General features: G+C 37.7%; 1 protein-coding gene and 1 long non-coding RNA gene across 5 annotated transcripts in view; both read right to left on the reverse strand.

The window, feature by feature from the left end:
- cd276 (CD276 molecule) overlaps positions 1–18173 on the reverse strand; it is a 102153-nt gene extending 83980 nt beyond the window's left edge. For all 3 annotated transcript variants that reach the window (XM_046864764.1, XM_046864766.1, XM_046864767.1), the window contains exons 1-2: positions 17906–18173; positions 11143–11283 (exon numbers count right to left, since the gene is read on the reverse strand). In XM_046864764.1, coding sequence (XP_046720720.1) covers positions 11143–11188 — 46 coding nt within the window. In that variant the 5' untranslated portion in view covers positions 11189–11283; positions 17906–18173. The remainder of the gene's footprint in view (positions 1–11142; positions 11284–17905) is intronic.
- Positions 1108–7149, reverse strand: LOC124395878. 2 transcript variants are annotated; one of them, XR_006927694.1, is made up of 2 exons: positions 7070–7149; positions 1108–1552 (listed from the first exon to the last, which is right to left on the reverse strand). It is a non-coding gene; the product is annotated as an uncharacterized LOC124395878 (long non-coding RNA). The 2 variants fall into 2 exon arrangements; XR_006927695.1 differs by lacking the exon at positions 7070–7149 and adding an exon at positions 5340–5415.
- Positions 18174–20655: the final 2482 nt, after the last annotated feature.

Consider the following 20655-nt stretch of genomic DNA (forward strand, 5'->3'; position numbering starts at 1 on the left):
CTGCGACTTTGTATTTTTATTTTTAGCATTCTAATATAGTAAGCAAAAACAGTCAGTGGTAAAACCTAGGTTTTAGTTGCTATATAGTAAATGGAATTCGAGGAAAAATGTCACAGGTTATGATTTTACAGCAGAAGAAATCGCAGTTTCAGATTTACAGGCATAAAAGTTAACGTTGTGATGCATCGATTTGAAAAAAAAACACGGGATACAAGTTGGCGTTTGTATAGCGATTCATCCGTTTGTTTGTTTTTACAAAATTTGCATCCATAAAAAACTTTATTTATATATCATCATTAGTAGAAGCGCTCTACTTTTATTATTTAAAAAGTGACCAAAATTGTATACCTACATCGATTTCTCGTCGCTTAACTGTTTCTCGAGCGCATTCTCTCAGCACCGCTGCTGCTAGGTGAATATGAAGCATTGCAACACTACAGAGACCGAGGCGTGTCCTGAGAGTCGCATAGCATACAGATTAACAAGGCAGAGGTAGAGCTGCATCTTTCTGCACACAGTACAGTATTGGAACCTCTGGATTTTATTTAATTTAATTATTTTTCTTTTTTTTTTTTGCACTACCAAAGTCTGTTTGTGAAAGGGCCATTTGTTATAAGTCAGAAGGCACTTAAGTAAATTGATTTGCTGCGTGTCTGAACCAAAGAAATAAAACTACTTTTACTCAATACTACTCAATTCAATTGCATAGCATTAAATTTTTCCATTGCCTCGTATTGTGTCGAATCAAATCGAAAATGGATCGCACTGCATCGCAATAGAGGGGAATCGTATTGCATTAGTAGCTGCTTCATACGTATGTTTAATGTATTGTATTGTTGGCTATGCTTCGAGATGCGAATCGCATCGGCCTCAGTTATAGAGATGCGCATGCCTGATACGCGAGGTTCAACATCGTGCATGACGAAACCTTCTTCACTCCTCTGCGCCTCGCTGCTTTCTGTCAGACTCCGCTCATATTTGGTTTCCTCCTCTCTAACCGTTACACTCTTCTCCCCTTCGTCGTGTCCACAGTTGAACACTTTGCCGCTCCATCTCGAGCATTTTCCGCCTAAGTTTAAACCCTTCAAACTGATCGGTCAAAAGATGAAGAATTTATTTATTTATTTCATAACTGCAGCTCTGACAGCAACTGAAACTCAAACCACAGGTTCATATTGATGCGTTCGGTCTATTACACATTTAATTCCTTTGTACTCACATCGAGACTTGTGACTTTTTTTGTACATTACACAGAGTCTACAGGTGTCGGCATTTTTCCCTCTTCAAGATTGAGGGCTGTCCAGTTTCTCGGGAACATGCCATCTCTGGGTATTTCTGCTTCATTTTAAAAACATGGAAAGAAAAAATCTGGACAAGCAATGACAGAAGCTAAATGTCAGGGATGATTCCCCCCTCACGAGTGCTGCGTGCCAAGCCGTTTTCATAGGCACGTGTATGTTTTGGTGTGTCTCCAGTTTTCTCTAGTCATTGGTCCTCGTGTTCATGTGTTGTCTCGTTCACAGCTGTCTCCACTTCCTTGTTTGATTTCTGTCTGTATATGTATAAAAATACAGTTAGTCTTTGACTTACAATGTCTACATCGTAACTTGAAAATTGACCCTAGCCTAACCAGGAGCTTTAAATAAATGGTGATCAGTATACGGTAGTATACTGTAATATGTTCAAAATTTTACAAACTGCAGTACATCAGTTTGCGAAACAGAAGAATTCACAGTACTATAATGTATAAACTTTACAGCATATACGCATGTGCCATGTGGACGAGCGCCGGTTCGCGAGGGGAGGGGGCGGAGCCAGACGCGCTCTGTTTCATTGTCTGGCGACGCCGATATAAAGGCGAGAGACAAGAGCGAAAATTGGGCTTTGAAAAAACAAAAACTCAAAAAAGAAACACACTAACACAGAGACAAAGAAACTCGGCAGAGCCCTGGTGAGAGTAAAGAGGGAAATGCAAACATCCTGGTAGATGCTCAACCTATTGTACCGCATAGACGCTGAGCGAAAATGTAAATACTTTTTACAATTTTGTCGTATCGCTATTGTCATCGTAAGATCTAAAAATCGTAAGTCGAACCATCGTAACACGGGGGCCACCAGTACACATCCATTTTGCGAAGCAATGCATACAAATCCCTGTCATTCACCGAGCTGTTTCATTTATTGCTTCTTGTTTCATGTTTGATCAAATTTTGTTTTTCTCTTTTTTCATTGATCTTGCTATGACAGAACGACGTTTCATTCCTCCGACACACCGCTATGACTTCTCCAATGGCTGCCATTTCTCATTCTTCTCTATTCTCTCGCAATCTCCTTCTCTGCTGGAGGACATGCACTTCAATGCCTGATTAACAGATTCCTGATCAGTCCCTTATTTCACGGCTCTACCCAGTGATCCCGCTTTAATTACTCGCCAGAATGATAATAACGCTGCTGTAAGCCTTCCTAATCTTCTGAACATGATCTAAACTAAAAAAAAAATTGCGTTCGCGAGGTCTTCACGATGCCCCCGAGAAAGAGAGATTATTTAAGTTTAGCGCTGAATCAGTGCATGCTGCTGTCAGCTGCTTGAGAGAATTTTTTTTTTTTTTATTCCTGAATTCCTCCTAGAAACCTGCTTTCAATAAAATAACCCAGCTGCCGGTCCCGGCCTGGAGGTTTAACGCACCTTATTTGACTCCAAAGCTAATTAGCGCAGCATTTATGAGCTAAATTTAGCTTGGCATGCTGTGCCACATCGGAAAAAAAAAAAAGAGAGATACTTTCCTCAAGAGGGTTATAAAGGAAGTGAGATCCCCATATCCCTTGTTAAAAGTGCTCAGGAGAACACGACTCACACGGTCAGATTTATATTATATGTATATATACGCTAATCCCCCGTTTATCGCGGTGGTTGCGCTCCAAAACCGCCCGCGCTAAACAAAAAAAACGCGATAAACGGACGCCACCCCAAAAATGCTATTTTATGTATACAGTACTGTATTAACATTTTACTTCATTTCATATTGAATAATTATAATTTTATTTCATCATTTCAACATAAAACTCCATAAAATCTATTCCCTATAAGTTTTACGTTTTTTTTTTAGGTTTTTAAACTTGATTCTATTTGATGTTATTGATTTAGAACTTGATATTCCAATCATCATCATCTTTCGGCTTCTCACATTAGGGGTCGCCACAGCAGATCATCCATCTCCACCCCCCACCCCCCGTCCTCTACATCTGCCTCTTCCACACCAACTACCTGCATGTCTTCCTTCACCACATCCATAAACCTCCTCCTTGGCCTTCCTCCTTTCCCCCTTCCTGGGGGCTCCATCCTCAGCATTCTCCTACCGATATACCCCATGTCCCTCCTCTGCACATGTCCAAACCATCTCAATCACACCTCCTTCACCATGTCTCCAAAAACATCCTACATGCACTGTTCCTCTAATAACTTGACTCTTAGAACTTGATATTCCAATAAATTAAACATTTTTAAACGTAAAGTATTTTATCACCATATTTGGGATGATGAAGGACAGGTGGGGCTTGAAAGTCCATCACTCTCTAAAGTGCTGAATGGCAGAAAAATTTGTGAGAACCACTGCACTAGCCCATAATGGATGCCGATTTACATGGGTTCAAGTATTGAGTGGCCTGCTATAGAGCTCTGACCTCTACCTAACCATACCTTTGGTATGAATTGGACCATTGACTGCACCCCAGGTCTCCTCAACCTACACTAGTAGCTGATTTTACTAATTTCCTTGTTGCTGAATGAGAAAAAACTACACTTTTACAATCTAGTGGAACATCTTCCCAGAAGAGTGGAGGATATTATAATAATAAACGTGGAATTGGAGTGTCTGTGAATTAACATGCTTTATACTGCATATCGTATTGCCATTAGTCATTTTATATACAGTACAATTATCTGCATTTTCTCCACTTTCTCTCTCCCTCCCTTCATCCCTCAGTGACAGTGGTGACAGTGACTTTATCAGATTCTCTGTGCTGAGCTCGTACTCCTCAATAAGCTGTCTATGAGCTCCGACTCACAATGATAGCAGGACTTGGCTGAAAAGCTGCCCGAGATAAGAAAATAGCTCCTACAGAATAGCAACACCTGTGCGAGTGCACAAGAAAAAGAAAAGACTGATTGAATTTGAACACGAATGCGATGAAGAGAATGTTGGGGTGAAGGTGATAAAGGTTGAAACGTTTAGATTTTTTTTCCTGATTTTCCCCAATTTGGTCATTTGCCATTTGGCTGCATCCCACTAGCTACACCACAGGGCAGAAAGTATGTAGACACCTGACCATCACATGCAAACATTTGCACTCGTTCATTCCATGATTCATTTCAATGTTATTTATAGTGTAGCAGGAAGCTCAATTTTTCCAAGGTTTTCTAGTCGATTTTTTGAGCTCGGCTGTGGAGATTTGTGTTCTGTTTGTCAGTTCAGCTACTGAGTGTTGTGTGGTGCTTCATCCTAAGTGTTCTTCAGGGTTGAGGTCAGGGATATTCCACTCTAAACTTGGCATGTATAGTAGGACTGATTCACATCGGTGCTTCGGCATAAAAGTTAATAATGTAATGCAAAGTGGGCATCGGATACAAGTGGGCATTTGCATCGTTTTTACCATATTTGCATCAGTAAAAAACAATTTATTGATATATAATTATTACTAGACGTGCTATACTTTTATTATTTAAAAAGTGACCATTAATTTGCGAACAATATTTGATATGTAGACCGTGAACATGAAGCATCACAACACGGAGGCGTGTCCTGAGAGTCACATAGAATATAGATTAACCTGGCAGAGGTAGAGCTGCATTTCTTGTAGACAAAACAGGAAAAGAACATCGTTTAGTTTTTTCTTTTTGCACTAAAAAGTTTGTGTAAGGGGAAGTCAGAAGACACTTAAGCACATTTTTGATTTGCTGTCTGTCTGAACCAAAGAAATTAAAGTGAACTATTTGCACCATATTGAATTGCAGAGCATTGTATTGAATCGAATCAAAATCGGATTAAACCGTATTTTTTTTATGTATCGTATCGGTGGCTATGGATCGAGATGCAAATCGCAATGGCCTAAGTTAAGATAAAAGATAGAAATTTAAATATAAGATGCACATATGGTCAGTGTGATGGTAATGTATCCACAAAGGTTTGCCCATATTCTGTAACAGTGTAGGGTCAAGACAAGCATACAATGAAGGGAACCTGCAGGATATGTCACAGTAGAAAACACTTGGAGGATACTTTCTACATTTGTCTAATGTTACACTGAACTGACAGGAGAAAGAGTAAGACAATCCCTCCTACCCAGACAGCACAGCCAATTTTGCTTTCTTGGACTTGTGGCCATGGACGTCTGTCACGTTTGGCGTTTGGAACTCGCGATCTCCATCAAATTGGGTGAATGCTTTTCTGTCGTGCCGCTATAGCGCATCAAATTCAGTCTTAACCCCTCCAGTCATGGCCATCCCACATGAAACCCATCTTGACGACATTTTCAACATCGGATGGCATGCTATAAATCCAGAAGTGTCTCAAGACAAAAACAAACAAAGAAAGTGACAGTGCAATGCCCAAAGAGAGAAACAAGGCCTCCACAAAAAGACAAGGCCACAAACTACTTTCTGTTACAGTTCCAGGCTTAATTCCTTGAGGAACATGGTTCAAGAGTGTTTAACATTTATTCACTTGGTAGAAGCCTTTATTTCAAAGCAAACCTTAGAAACCTTTCAGCTCTTATACCACTGGCTGGAGGTATGAGGAAAACAAAAAAAAAGGAAAATTAATTAATTTCTTTTTTAAACGCTATGTTGTTAAAACTCAATTCATTTAATAACATTAATTAGGGTTCCTACACATTTTTTATTTCAAAATTGAGAGACTCAAAGCACTTTTGTACGTCGCTCTGGATAAGAGGGTCTGCTAAATGCCGCAAACGTGAATGTAATGTGACTTAAGATTTCTAAGACCATATTATTAAACACCAGCAAATCTAAAACAGTGTGATGTTAATTTTTAAACTGTAAACCTTCAATCCTACAGCAATAGAAGTATTGCGTGTGTGCAATTTACCAGAACTAAGGTCCATTAACAAAAAACCTATAGGCAATATGTCCATAATAATACGTTTTCAATATTCTTCTCTCCATTTTGGCCTTCCGTCCACTACGATACGACTTTTTCGGTTTCTAAAAGAAAACGTTCTCCAAATATATAAATTTGGAAACGCCATTTCACATCAGTGTGGACCGTAAAAATGGATCTTTCAAAAACGATGACTTTTTTTTGACGTTGCCGCAACATTTCAAAGAGCCGGAAATCATCTTGCGTTTTTCTCGTGTGCAGTACAAAGAAGCGAGCATTTTCGGATGAGTGTGGATGAGCGGCTTTTGGGAAAAGATTGAAAATTAAAGTTTGGCTGTGGAACGTTTTTAGATTTTATTTTATTTTTTTGAGGTTGGTAAGGATGTAGCCTTTGTTTTATAAAAAAAAGACTTTTACAAATTCTTAATTCTACTGTATATTTTAGAAAACTGAATAGAGCAATAATATGAAAACTAAAGATTTTTCAATATTCAGTGTTTTTTTTTTTCCTAATAATGCAGATCTGGAAATTACTCAAATCAAATTCCATAGTTTTTCAAAATATGCACAAACCCTGATTAATATGATAATTAATATATAAATTAATATATTCATATATTAATATACATAAGCCAAAAATATGGTCGATACCTGAATTTTTCCCTTCAAAAAAATGTATATATAATTCAGAAATAAAAGTGCAACTGCAGCTTCGCAGGAAAGCATGAAGACGTTTTCAGTCGGAATGTCGGAACGTTAATGTTGGAATGGGACTCTCAGAATAAGTCACAGTAGGCCGGGTTCACTCAAGTGCAGAGACAGACTCAGACAGGGGAAAGGATTTCAAGAGAATGTTAATAAAGAAAAAAAAATAGAAAAATAGTTTAAAAAAATGTTTTAACACTGTTCAAATTCTACAAGGAAAAATCCAAACTAAAAAGGGAAGGACTTACTTTAAATAAATTCCTCAAAGAGAAAAAAAAGGCAAGCGTCTACAAATGCTCAGCTGAAGACAGAATGTAAAAGAGTTAACAAAGGACCTGATAAACAACACCAAAATCCAGGCCCTGATTAAGGAAATTGAACACAGGTGACAAGGATGAACTAACAAACAGCAGTAGAACAACTTTCAGGGAACAATAGAGACATCTAGTGGACAAAAAACAGCAAAACATGAAAAATATTTTGACTGAAGGCCCCAAGATCCTGACCCACCAGACAAAACAACCGAAAAACTACAAAGGAAATACAGTGTTTAATATAAAAAAAAACCCGGTTTGATGTTTCTACTTCATAAAAAAAAAAAAAAAGCTTACCTAGGATACACAGCTAAACTTTGGCAATCTGTATATTCTGGACGTGTTATTTAAATAAAGACCACAAACATGGAAAAGCCATGAAACAGGCATTTTTTTGCCCTGAGGATATTTTGGGTGGAGTGGAGCGGAGATTCCCTGGCAGCTCTGACTGACTCGGTTTTCAGCTCCAGGATTCGAGTCGGCCTCTGAGGAACAACACAAGCACACAAAGCAGCACTCATGTGTCCCTGACCTGAGAAACTAAAAAGAGAGCGAGACAGAAGGAAAAGTAGGTTGTTCGGTGTCTGTTAGACTTCTCGCTGCTTAGCTTGTCGATTGATAATGCACCTGGGTTCAATAAGAACTAGTGTGTGGAGAGGAAAACAAAAAAAAAAACAGAGCGACCCAGGATTACTGTCCAGTACCAGCAAAGTCGTCTCTGTGGAGTCAATTAAGAACAGGATCCATATCAAAATCTAACAACAGATGCTGCAAATACAAAAAAGTGAACACCAAATCATTGCTCATTAAATCTGCAATTTTTATGCTCTTTTTTTGTCATTAGAACGTCTGTCTATCTTCACTATATGAATAGAACTGAGTGGACACCTCACCATACCTGAGAGAGGCAGTTTCTGAAATACACTAAGAACCATGAAACAGTTCACCGAGATCAGATTTTTCTATCTCGTTCTGAATATATTCTATCAGTAGATGAATGCTGAGGATGGATTCGCCTGGAAGGAGATAAAAAGGAAGGCCAAGGAGGACGTTTATGGATGTGGTGAGGAAAGACGTGCAGGTGGTTGAATTGAAAGAGGCAGATGTAGAGGACAGAGTGATATGGAGACAGATGATCTGTGTGGGTGACCCCTAACGGGAGAAGAAGTTGTTCTAATACTATACAGACAAAAGTCTATGTTTTTTTTTTCAAAGTTTTTGAAAGAAAATGTTATCATTTAATATTCTGATGAGGTTATATATATTATTTTAACACAAAGACAGATTTCCATATCGCTTAAACTGCACAAATTCCTTATTTATCAATGAATCATCGAGGGTGCCAACAGAAACATCCACCTGGTCGTGAACATGACCACTCACGTGGTCTCTCATGTGCAATGTGATACCATTTTTGTGATTGTGTGCATGTTGTTTACAGCTCTGTTTTTCTTTCAGAGAAAAGTCAAATAATAAAAAGAACGATAACAACTGGTGGAACATGGAACCACATGGATCAACGTGGACTCGACCCAACATACCAAACTGACTAGTAGCTCAGTAGCTGAATTAATAACGTGGTGGAAAGGAGGGAAGGAGTTACAGCTTTTTTACTCCAAGCACAAGTCATCATTCAAACTAATGAACTTCTCTCAATAGTGACAACTCGAACGTTTCGTATTCTATACAACGTCAAAATGTGGAGCAAAAAAAAAAAAGAAAAGGAATTACAAATGAATAACTGTAGTGACAGCCTATAATTCATAAATATATAACACATATTTAACACAAGAAAGCAAAGTCTGCTTCAGAAGAATCTATAACCAATTTGTATTCTGAGTGTGTGTGTGTGTGTGTGTGTGTGTGTGTGTGTGTGTGTGTGTGTGTGTGTGTGTTTAATCCTGTCCAAAGATATGAGCAATTATCAGAACAGCACAAGCAGAAGGATAAGGAGTTGTAGAAGGATTAAGCCTGATAATCCCAAAAAGAGACTGCGGCCTCACACACTCTCCAACTCCAGCTTCTAACTCACGCATGCGCTCACACTCACGCTCACACTCACTTTCACACACGCTCACACACACGCTCACTTTCACGTTCACACTCACACTCACACTCATGCTCACACTCTCGCTCACGTTCACGCTCACACTCACACTTTTTTTATGTGGTTCGTCCACAAACACAAAGTTGGAAGCACACAATTGTATACGATGCCTCTGGATGCAGGAACATGATATTTTTCCTTCACGTGAACTAGGAGACCCAAACCTGTTCCAGCATGACAAGGCTCCTGTGCACAAAGCAAACTCCATGAAGATCTGCTTTACATGGTTTGGAGTGGAAGATCTTGAGTGGCCTGCTGCAGAGCTTTGACTTAAAATCTCCAAAATCTAGTGGAACATCTTCCCAGAAGAGTGGAGCTTATTATAACAGCCAACAGGGACTAAATGTAGAATGAGAAACTCAAAAATCACATATGAATCTTATGGTCTGGTGTCCACAAACTTTTGTCCTTAGTTTAACTCTTGAAATATACATCAAATAAAAGAATTGTAATTGATTGACAGGAATATTAGCTATAACTAATACAAATGACAATTTAATGACAATCACAGAAAGCAATAGACACACCGAGCAGTTCGAAATTATTGGCACCCTTTGTAAAAATTTATCATAATTACACATAAGTCAAAACTTCCCTTCAAACAATATGAAAAAATTTGTATTTATTCTGAAAACCATATCCCGGTCAAATTTTCTCAACAACAGTACTTTCTCTCTTATACAGAAATGTCAAAATCATTGGCACCCCTTCTCGATGACTTACTGATAAATGAAAAATCTGTCCATTTAAGCGATATGGAACTCTGTCTTTGTGTTAAAAAAATATATATAATCATAATCAGAATATTAAATGATAACATTTTCTTTCAAAACCTGGAAAAAAAACACTTAAACTACATTAAAAAACTGTCTAAATCTGTGCTAAATATTCTTATTAAAATATGTATTATTATTCTTATTAGAATATTTATTATTCTTATAACAATATTTATCTAATTAGAATATTTGTTATTATTATTACTAGAATATTGGAAAAAATAGTTTTTTGTCTTAAATAAATATTTCTCAAAATGATTTAATTGTTGCCAAAAAATCGATTTACTGCCTGACCAGATTTTTTTTTTTAACTTGAAATTCTCATATAAGAAAAACTCTTCTGATGATAGATAGATAGATAGATAGATAGATAGATAGATAGATAGATAGATAGATAGATAGATAGACAGATAGACAGATCGATCAGCCATGATACGGCACCCCCTGTAGTACAGAGGATTAAGGACCTCGCTCAAGGGGCCAAGAGTGGCAGCTTGGCGATACAGTGGCTTGAAACTCTGACCTTCCGATAAGTAACCCAGAGCAGTAACCACCAAGCTACAACCTCTCCGGATCAGTGAGGTCAGCTAGCATTCAGAGGAGTTCTACTTTTTCAGATGTAGAAAAAAAACACTGGAAAATTGTAGGCATGAGTGATTCATAGCAACTAAAGCAGCCTCCCCACCCTGGGGGTCAGAAAAAAGGGAAAAGAAAAGCTGTTTGCTTTTCTCTGTCTCCCTCTGCTGATGTGTTGGTAAGAAAATAATACACACACACACACACACACACACAGACACACAAACACACACACATATGTTGGCATATATGTAATGTAGGTATATTAAATTACAAATGCGAAAGCATCTAAATGCCCCTCACACACACACACACACACACACACACACACACACACACACACACACACACACACACACTGTACAGAATTAATCCTTTTCCTCATTTTTTCTATCAATTTGCCATAAAAAAATATTTTTGCTCAATAATCATCTTAGAGAAAACACTGCAGCAACACTGGTGTGTGTGTGTGTGTGTGTGTGTGTGTGTGTGTGTGTGCGTGTGAGATGTAGATAATGATAAAACAGGGACGAGGATATGCCACTTACCGATTGAGTGTACAGTCAACAGCGCAGTCAACAGCAGGGCCAGCATGGTGATCTCGGAATAGTGTGTGTGTGTGTGTGTGTGTGTGTTAGCACGTGTTAGTGAGTGAGTGTAACAGCGGGGAAGCTTCTTTATTCACGGCACTGCAGGAGCAAAACACACAGACACAGACAGGCTGATTAACTTTGACAAGAAAAGAAGTGTCTATGTAGTGTGTGTGTGTGTGTGTGTGTGTGTGTGTGTGTGTGTGTGTGTGTGTGTGTGTGTGTGTGTGCGTGCGTGTGTGTGTGTGTGTCTGTGTGTTTGGGGGGGGTTATAAGCAGGGGATCTATTCTTAATATCAAGATAATGTGACAGTATTATACTAATAATAATAATAATGATGATGATGATGATGATAATGATAGTTTTAATTATTATAATTGTTTTTTGTAATTGAAATTTAATAAAAAGAATCCTATGTTCTTAATCGATTAAACAATATTTATTTCTTTTTCATTGCATTGCTAATGTGCGCTTTCTAAAACGATATTGTTTCCACAGTAACAGCTCGTCCATATTGACTGCATTAGCAGATGCTCGAGACAAAAATAAATACATTAAAAGAGATGAAAACTGTAGAAACACAAATGTTTCAATGTTTTTAAGAGACATTTATGCATCTTATATCCTCTTCTTCTTTCGGCTTCTCCCATTAGGGGGCGCCACAGTGGATCATCCGTCTCCATACCCCTCTGTCCTCTACATCTGCCTCTTTTAAACCAACTACCTGCATGTCTTCCCTCACCACATCCCTAAACCTCCTCCTTAGTCTTCCTCTTTTCCTCCTTCCTGGTGGCTCCATCCTCAGCATTCTCCTACCAATATACTCCATGTCCCTCCTCTGCACATGTCCAAACCATCTCAATCTCGCCTCCCTCACCTTGTCTCCAAAACGTCCTACATGCGCTGTCCCTCTAATAAACTCATTTCTAATTCTGTCCTTCGTCGTCACTCCCAACGAACATCTCAACATCTTCAGCTCTGCTACCTCCAGCTCCACCTCCTGTCTTTTACTCAATGCCACTGTCTCTAATCCATACAACATCGCAGGTCTCACCACAGTCCTATAAACGTTCCCTTTTACTCTTGCAGATACTCTTCTATCACAAATCACTGTCACTCTTCTCCACCCACTCCACCCTGCCTGCACTCTTTTCTTCACTTCTCTCACACACTCTCCATTACTTTGCACTGTTGACCCCAGGTACCTGAACTCCTCCACCTTCTCCACCTCTTCTCTTCTTAAATGAAGGAGAGTGAAGGAAAGAGAAAGAGAAGAAGAGAATAAAGGTGAGAAAGGATGCAGAAGAAAGAGAGAGTGGTATCTGAAGGACTGTTTATTGCAGCTATAATGTGAAGGAGAACAGAAGTATCTTGTCTCTCAGACTAGTCAGAACTCTCTAGAATGTTCCACCACATAAAATCTAACTACAAGCTGTTCAGAAGTGCGACGTGTCATTCAGTAATAAATCTCACGGGCTGGAAAATGTCTGTGGTACAATAAGTACACTAAACCAGGACAACAGAACGACCTCGACTGTGTCTCTTTATCACGTATTTTCACGTATTCAGCTTTCAGCTCCAGATGCACAATCCAACAAATACAGTATGTCTTCAATAATGTGACATTTCTGAGGCAAACCCCATATACGGGCATTGAGCCCTACGGGGATTTGATTGGTTGGTCGAAACAATCCATGGAGTCAAAAATGGCTACAAGTACACATCCTGGCTACATGCTGACTCAGCATTTCCTGTATCTGGCCGACTATATTTCCTTTTAGAAACAGGAGGAGGACATGTCCAACGGATTTCCAACGTATCCTATCTCACTCAGGTGCATTTCTTCCAGCACTGCGCCAAAAATGGAGGTCAAGGGATTAAAATATTTTTCTTACAGATAGATGAGAATGTTCTGAAGATGTCTATCCAAAAACTATTTCATCTGGGGCATCCCCAGAACATATGACTCACGTCTGCTGGTTCCAAACCACATCTGGGGCAAGATGAATCTGACCCTGGATGCATTTCTACCAGCTTGCTTTTAGAAAAATGGAGCCTATGAAGCACCTTGAATTGTGCCAGCGAATCCCGATGAGTCATGTATATTTTCCTCCTTAAAACAGCAAGGTGATACTTTCATGTGAGCAGCCATGTTGACTTGAAGTCACTTGCTGAACACGGGGTCGAGGAAACCCTCCCGAGTTTCCAGGTTGGAATTTCTAGTTAGGGGAGGGGTTTCTTTCCTGTAGTATTTGCACCAATACACTTATTTAACATTGCCAGTCCACATACCAGCATGTTTTTACAGTGCCTGAGGAAACATAGAGTTTGTAGAGTACATGTGGAATATGTAAAACTCAGACTCTAACCTAAAGCTCGAACAAATGCTACTAATCAAAGAAACCTGTGCAAGAAAACTGCAAAGAAAACAACACAAATTCAAGGAAATTATGATTCATCCTGCTGTTCCTCATCAGAATATTCACATGATGGAAAAAAACAAGTGCTACACATTTTTGCTAACTTTCAGAAACATAATAAAAAAAATTTAAGTCTGGGAATGTGATGAAGGATTTAGGAAATGTGATGAGAGATGAAGAGCAGCCTTTTGTTTTTAATGCACCAAAGATAAAAAAAAAATATAGAACAGAATGAAAAAAATATGTTTATATAAATCAATACATTATATTGAAATATTAAATACTTTTATTTTATAATTGTAATTGTTTTTATATTACAGTAATAATATTAAAGTCACAAGAATAATAACATTTTAAATATTAGTAATAAAGAAACACAAATAAATAGTAAATAAATAATAACAATGAAACATATCCAAGCTTTATTTTTTAATTATTTTAATGCATCTATTTTTTTATCTATCTTATATCGCATTATTATTATTATTATTATTATTATTATTATTATTATTATTATATTATTTAATATTATTAATATTGTTACTGTTTCACCTGCATTTTAAATAAATAATATTATAATTATATTAATATGAATCATATGTTTATAAATATAATATTAATGTAATAAAATGATTACAAAACCATTATAAAAATATTATTATTATTATGATTGATAATAATAATAATTACAATATTAATAATAAATTATTATTATTTTTATTTTTATTATCATTGATGATGATAATAATAATAATAATAATGATAATAATAATATATTATTTTATTATTATATTATTATACAGGCTTGGTTCAGTTTCTGCCACACTTTTGACTTTACTCATTTCTGACTCTACCATGCACTCCTTTCATTTTTTTATTTATTTATTTTTTTCTTTCCTTCCCTCTATCATTATCCTGCTCATGGTCAAGACTCAACCGGTCTGAGTCACATCGTAACCTCAACCATCAGTGGAGGAAAATAAAACTGATGTCATTTTCCCTGAAGATTATATAGCACTTTCTCATGACTGAAATAAACATCAGGCTGAGCTAGACAAAAAAAACAGACTATGAAACCAACACACACACACACACACACACACACACACACTCTCTTCTACAGATCTTACTGACTTGTTCAAACACATAACACTGTTTCAGCAAACAAACAGAAACCTCCAGTGATCAAAGCGATCGAAGGAAAGAACTGAATAAAAATAATAGCATGACTCCTTGCTAGGTTTCAGGCAAACACATGCTGAGTCAGCCATAAAGCTTCACATCACATCGTGGCTGAAGGCTTTCATCACACCAGCCAAATCCTGAGCGCAAAGAATAAAATGCTGCACTACATGGACAAACGTTTGTGGACACCTGATTCTATGAGCTTCCTGAACATCTCATGCCACATCTAGTCTCCAGTCCTAAATTTCATTAGAGCATGATAAATGGAGAGATGGGAGTTTCACTGGTAAAAAAAAAGTTTACCAGTGTGTCTCATACAGCTCCACGACACAGTTAATAACAGCTCACAAAAACTCACCTGAGGAAGATCCGATCTACAACTGTGCAGCTGAGTGACTTAAGATCTAATCACATCTGCAATGTAATAAATCAGACAAAAAAACTGCTTTCTTCTTGATTGTAATTGCTAAAAAGCCCAGCTATCCAATGTGCTAAATCTCTCTCTCTCTCTCTCTCTCTCTCTCTCTCTCTCTCTCTCACACACACACTGAAGTCTTTTCATCAGATGTCCTATACAGATACACTGAAGTAAATCAGCTTTCCTCTCTAAAAGAAAGGTTGAGCTAATTAAATTGGCTCTGTGTGTGTGTGTGTGTGTGTGTGTGTGTGTGTGTGTGTGTGTGTGTGTGTGTGTGTTTGTGTGTGTGTGTGTGTGTGTGTGTGTGCATGTGCGGTGGGTCTCCCCTGCTAGTTTTAAGACTTTGTCTAGACCTTGTCTGGCATATAAAACAGTTCCAGTAAGAAGCAGTGCAGCACCAAGCATTACGTCTCCTTCATCAGCCAATCCATATGCTCTTATTTTATACCACATGACCCATCCATCCAACCCTCCATCCATCCATCCATCCTTCCATTCATCCATCCATCCATCCATCCATCCATCCACCCATCTTTCAGAGATTTTAATTACTACAAAAAAATAGAACCTAAATATCTTCCTAATCTAATCCATAGTCTAATCTAAACCATAGAAACAGTGGAAACTACTATAGGCTATACTATAGGGGCTGGAAAGTAAATAAACAGCAGGCGAAAATCGTCTTTCGTTTTGCCGGTGCGAAGTAGAGACGTTTTTTTTTTATGTTTTGGCGTGAATGTGCGACTTGTGGGAAACAACTGAAAACGCGGAGTATTTTTATGCGGACGGGAAAAAAAACGCCATTTCGGATGTATAAAAAATATTTCTACGAACACGAATGAAGAAGCATATAATAAACTGGTCATTACAATTTTATGATAAAATGATTTTATTTTAAATATTTAAGTTAGCTACTTCTTGTTTATTTCGAGTAGCAATTTAGTGTCTGTTTCTATTTAATTAAATTAAATTTATTTAGATTTTTATGGCGCATCCTTTTAACAATGAATATTGTCGCAAAGCAGCTTAACACAGATAAAGTGTTAATAAATGAATGTATAAGACTGTTTAATCATTGTAAGTTTTTCCTTAATGAGCGACTGATTAGCTATTTAATGCGCTACAATACATTTAACTCATTCGTAGTCTCATTCGGAGCTCTTGATACCTCGGCAAGAACGAGGACGAAGATGTTCAACTTGTGACAATACAAATGTATCATATGGGTGAATGGGTTCAGGCGACAACTTTTAATAGACGACTTGCGGAAAAGAATATTTCCGAACTATTTTTATAATCATGTTTCCAGTTATAATTCAAGCTCACATTTATTTATGGGGCTTTTATTGTTAGTTTTTTTGTAGTTATACAGCAGGGTACTATACAAAAAAATGTGTTTGTATAGCATTCGTTTCTGAAACGATTTCCAGCGAATTTACAATATTCACACCAAATTGTGTTAAAATCTCGTAAACTTGTTATGCATCTGTTATGTGCCTCTTTCGCTTTACTCCACGAGCTCGTGCGAAAACTTCGATCAAAAACCCAATTCATGCACAAGATATTAGAAAATTCTGATCTTTCGTTCACATGTATGCACATTTACATAGGGGTCTAGAAATAGTGGTGGATTTCGAATATTAAATATTTCAAATATTTCTACTCTTTTTTGGTTTCGGATATTTCATAAATATGTTTACTTTATGTTAACTTTAAATCGGGGCAAAAAAAAAATTGTCTCTGATTTTTCAGACCGTATTTTCCTGTACATCCGAGTTCAATATAGTGTTTATTAATTTTTAACGAATATTTGTAGATGTTATGTTGATTTTTCCAATCACATGTCGTTCATCCCCAAACCGTTACTACAAAATTAAATGCACATCGTTTTATATGCCCCTGTTCACAAAGCCATCTTCATGAAGTTCTGCTTTACATGGGTGTGTGGAAGATCTAAAGTGTCCTGCTATAAAGCTCTGATCTCAACCCTATTGAACACGTTTGGGGTGAATGTGAGCTCTGATTGCACCCCAAACCTCCTCACTTCACCTACATCACGTGTAGCTGAATTAAAATGATCCAGATACTGGTAAAACATCTTCTCAGAAGGCTGGAGGTTATTGTAAGTGCGAACTGGAACCGAATGTGGAACAGGATGTCCGAAACGTATAAATGAATCTCATGTGCTTATGGTGCCTACAGCAGACGTTGTGTTCGAGATCCTTTGGAAACTTTTTATCCCAATATATGCGTTAAATAATTCCTAATTTTGCTTGGTTGAACGTTAGAAAAGAAATTGCAAAGATCTCAGGATTTATTTCTATCCTGAAGTCTCTGTGTTCCTGTAAGATAAATAAATATTATTAAAAAAAAAGTAATAAATACAAAATATCTCAAAATAAATCTGTCAGCAAAGACAAGGGGAAAAAACACTGTTTTTTTGTTTGTTTTTCTATTAAAACTGGAACAAATTCTCCTCCATTGAATGGCAGCATTTCATTCCTTCTCTCCAGGACCTTCATGAATCTGTTCCTCCCCAGTTTCCAGCTGTTGTGCGCAGCTGTTTGTGCTAGTCACGACCGCATAAAGCAACGAGACCGAACATTTTCCGACGTGTTCATGCTTTAAAACATTTAAGGAAAAACAATTTACCAAAACAAACATGTAACAAACATTTTACAAAGTAGTTTTGCTTACCGCAAACCCGAGTCCAGTCTGAGAGCGAGGCTTGGATAAACATTACAGTTACAGCTAGCTAACTTGGGTTATTCCGGTTCTGTTTTGCTTTTTTAAGCCCAATCTACGTTTTAGTCTTAACACTAATAAAATCGTGTCGGGTCTAAATTTCAGTCTGAGATATACTTTATTACGGGTTGATTCAAAGAAGTAAAAAAAAATCAACCGCTCCCAGTTAATTCCCCCTTTGTCGTTCACAATCCAACGAAGGGTTGCCAGGTTTCTTTCTGCTTACCGAAAGGTTGCCAGATTGGATACATCCACAACAGCAATGATGTTTAAATAGTGATGTTAAGATTCGAGCTGCATAATTTTTTTTAACTCATTAGTATCCGTAAAAATGTCTTTATATTGACTTATATAATTATTAGTAGATGTGCTCTAGGTTTTATTTAGCCTGTAGGTAAGGATGGGGTGTGTTTATTTTTTTTAGGGATAAAGCAAACTGTGCAGCGTCCACAGAGTCAAACTTTGACATTTATAATAGAAATACACTGTAGTAGGCCAGCAAGGCCAGCAAGACCTTCTAACAATCAGACTGCAAGCCATCTAGCAGACATACGATAATGTCTGCATTTTTTACTTCCATTGATTGGATGGGCTGAAAATGCACTAGTCAGAGCTCGCAAACTGTAGCAAACTGCACAAGTTCAGAGATATTCGTGTGGAATTAATAGCTGTTTTTCTTTTTTTTGGCTGACAGAGGAGAAGAAATTCATTCAGATGCAGATGCAGTCACAAGGACAGTTACAGGACATTTATTTTTTTTTTAGAAAAGCTGGACGTCATGAGATAAGGTCAGCCGAAATCGTTCAGAGCAGTTGTTAAGCTTTTTTGTGATTTATATTTACTATTGCATTTTTATAGGACTGTGGTGAGACCTGTGATGTTGTATGGATTAGAGACAGTGGCAGTGAGTAAAAGGCAGGAGGTGGAGCTGGAGGTAGCAGAGCTGAAGATGTTAAGGTTTTCGTTGGGAGTGATGACGATGGACAAGATTAGAAATTAGTTTATTAGAGGGACAGCCCATGTAGGGTGTTTTGGTGACAAGGTGAGGAAGGTGAGACTGAGATGGTTTGGACATGTGCAGAGGAGGGACATGGGGTATATCAGTAGGAGAATGATGAGGATGGAGCCACCAGGAAGGAGGAAAAGAGGAAGGCCAAGGAGGCGGTTCATGGATGTGGTGAGGGAGAACATGCAGGTAGTTGGTGTAAAAGAGGCAGATGTGTAAAAGAGGACAGGGTGGTATGGAGACGGATGATCCGCTGTGGCGACCCCTAATTTGAGCAGCCGAAAGAAGAAGAAGAAGATTTTTACTATTTTCTTTTCTTTTCTGTCAAGTTTGCAAAAGAAACACACCGTTTTGCCTTCATTTCAAATCCCTGAAAACAATAATGCATAGAAATAATGCCCAAAAATGCACGGAAAACTCATTTTATGAGGTTGATATTAATGCTTCTGCCAGTGATGTTGTATGTGGGCAGTGCAGCTGTGGCTAGTCAGTGAAAAGTGACTTGTTGAATTGTGTACAATGGGTTTCTTGCTTTAGTAATGGCATTCATTCTTGCTGTTTGATATACCTGTCTGTGATGCAGGGCTCTCTTATACTGTGTTTCTATATAATATGTATGGTTTCTATAGTTGTGGCCTCATAATGATGGTATTGAGAGTGGAATTGATTCAGTCAGAACACCGCTGAAGGCCGAGGGGTGAAATGCACAGGGAGCCTTGAGTTTGGCATGTTTGCACTGCAGGATTATATTGGCTGATAATAAGATAAGATAATGAAAGTGTCCTTGAAATCTTTTTATAGTTGTTTCTTCCTGTAAAAATGCTCAGTTTTTGGGCTCATTCTGAATTTATTCTAAATGTAATGCATTAAATGTTTGTAAATTTCCATTCGAAATATTAGAGACTCTGTAACTAATTGTTACGTCGCACAAATGCATAAGTAAAGAGTTTCCTGAAATTCAAAGTTTCCGTCTCATCAGTATTCATATAAAAAAGGAGATACATTACAATGCACTTGTCTTATATTCATCCAATTACTATCTCTTGATCATAAAATGGCTCTTCTGCAGGTGGCTCTTGCTTTCACAATTCTACTTAAGTGCAAAAGGACATCCTTTTCAACGTGAATACTGAAAATAATAAAAACTATAGTTTGTAATAAATGATGCAATTCAGTGTTTCATTCTCCTGCATAAGTGTTGCCATAAGAGTTACAGACACAATCAGAGAAAATATTACTCAGCAGACTCTTACTAGAACCCCAGGGTTCTGCTTGCACTCTTGCTCCAGCGTCTACAATTTATCTGAAGTGGATTAAAACTTTTCCTTTTTTTGCATTAAAATGTAGTAAATTTAAAGTTTCCTTACATGAAAACACTCTGATAAAATACAAATAATTGAAAAAGGACTACAATGCAGTAACCTAGTAAAAGAAATACTCCACTGCTCACTAGAACAGGAACTATAGTGTGCCAGAGCTTATTTGGCTGTTTGCCTCAGCCTCATTTCCAGTGGATACCTTTGGGATGAACTGATATATTGACTTGCACCTGTGGCTGAATGAGAACGAATCCTGCCTAGAAGACTGGAGGCCATTATAGAAGCAAAATCTGCCAAACTCCATATTAAAGCTCATGATTTTGGAATGGGGTGTTCAGTGGTCAGGTGTCCACATACTTTTATTCATACTGTGTAGT

This window comes from Silurus meridionalis, chromosome 13 (assembly GCF_014805685.1).
Source record: "Silurus meridionalis isolate SWU-2019-XX chromosome 13, ASM1480568v1, whole genome shotgun sequence".
Taxonomy (NCBI): domain Eukaryota; kingdom Metazoa; phylum Chordata; class Actinopteri; order Siluriformes; family Siluridae; genus Silurus; species Silurus meridionalis.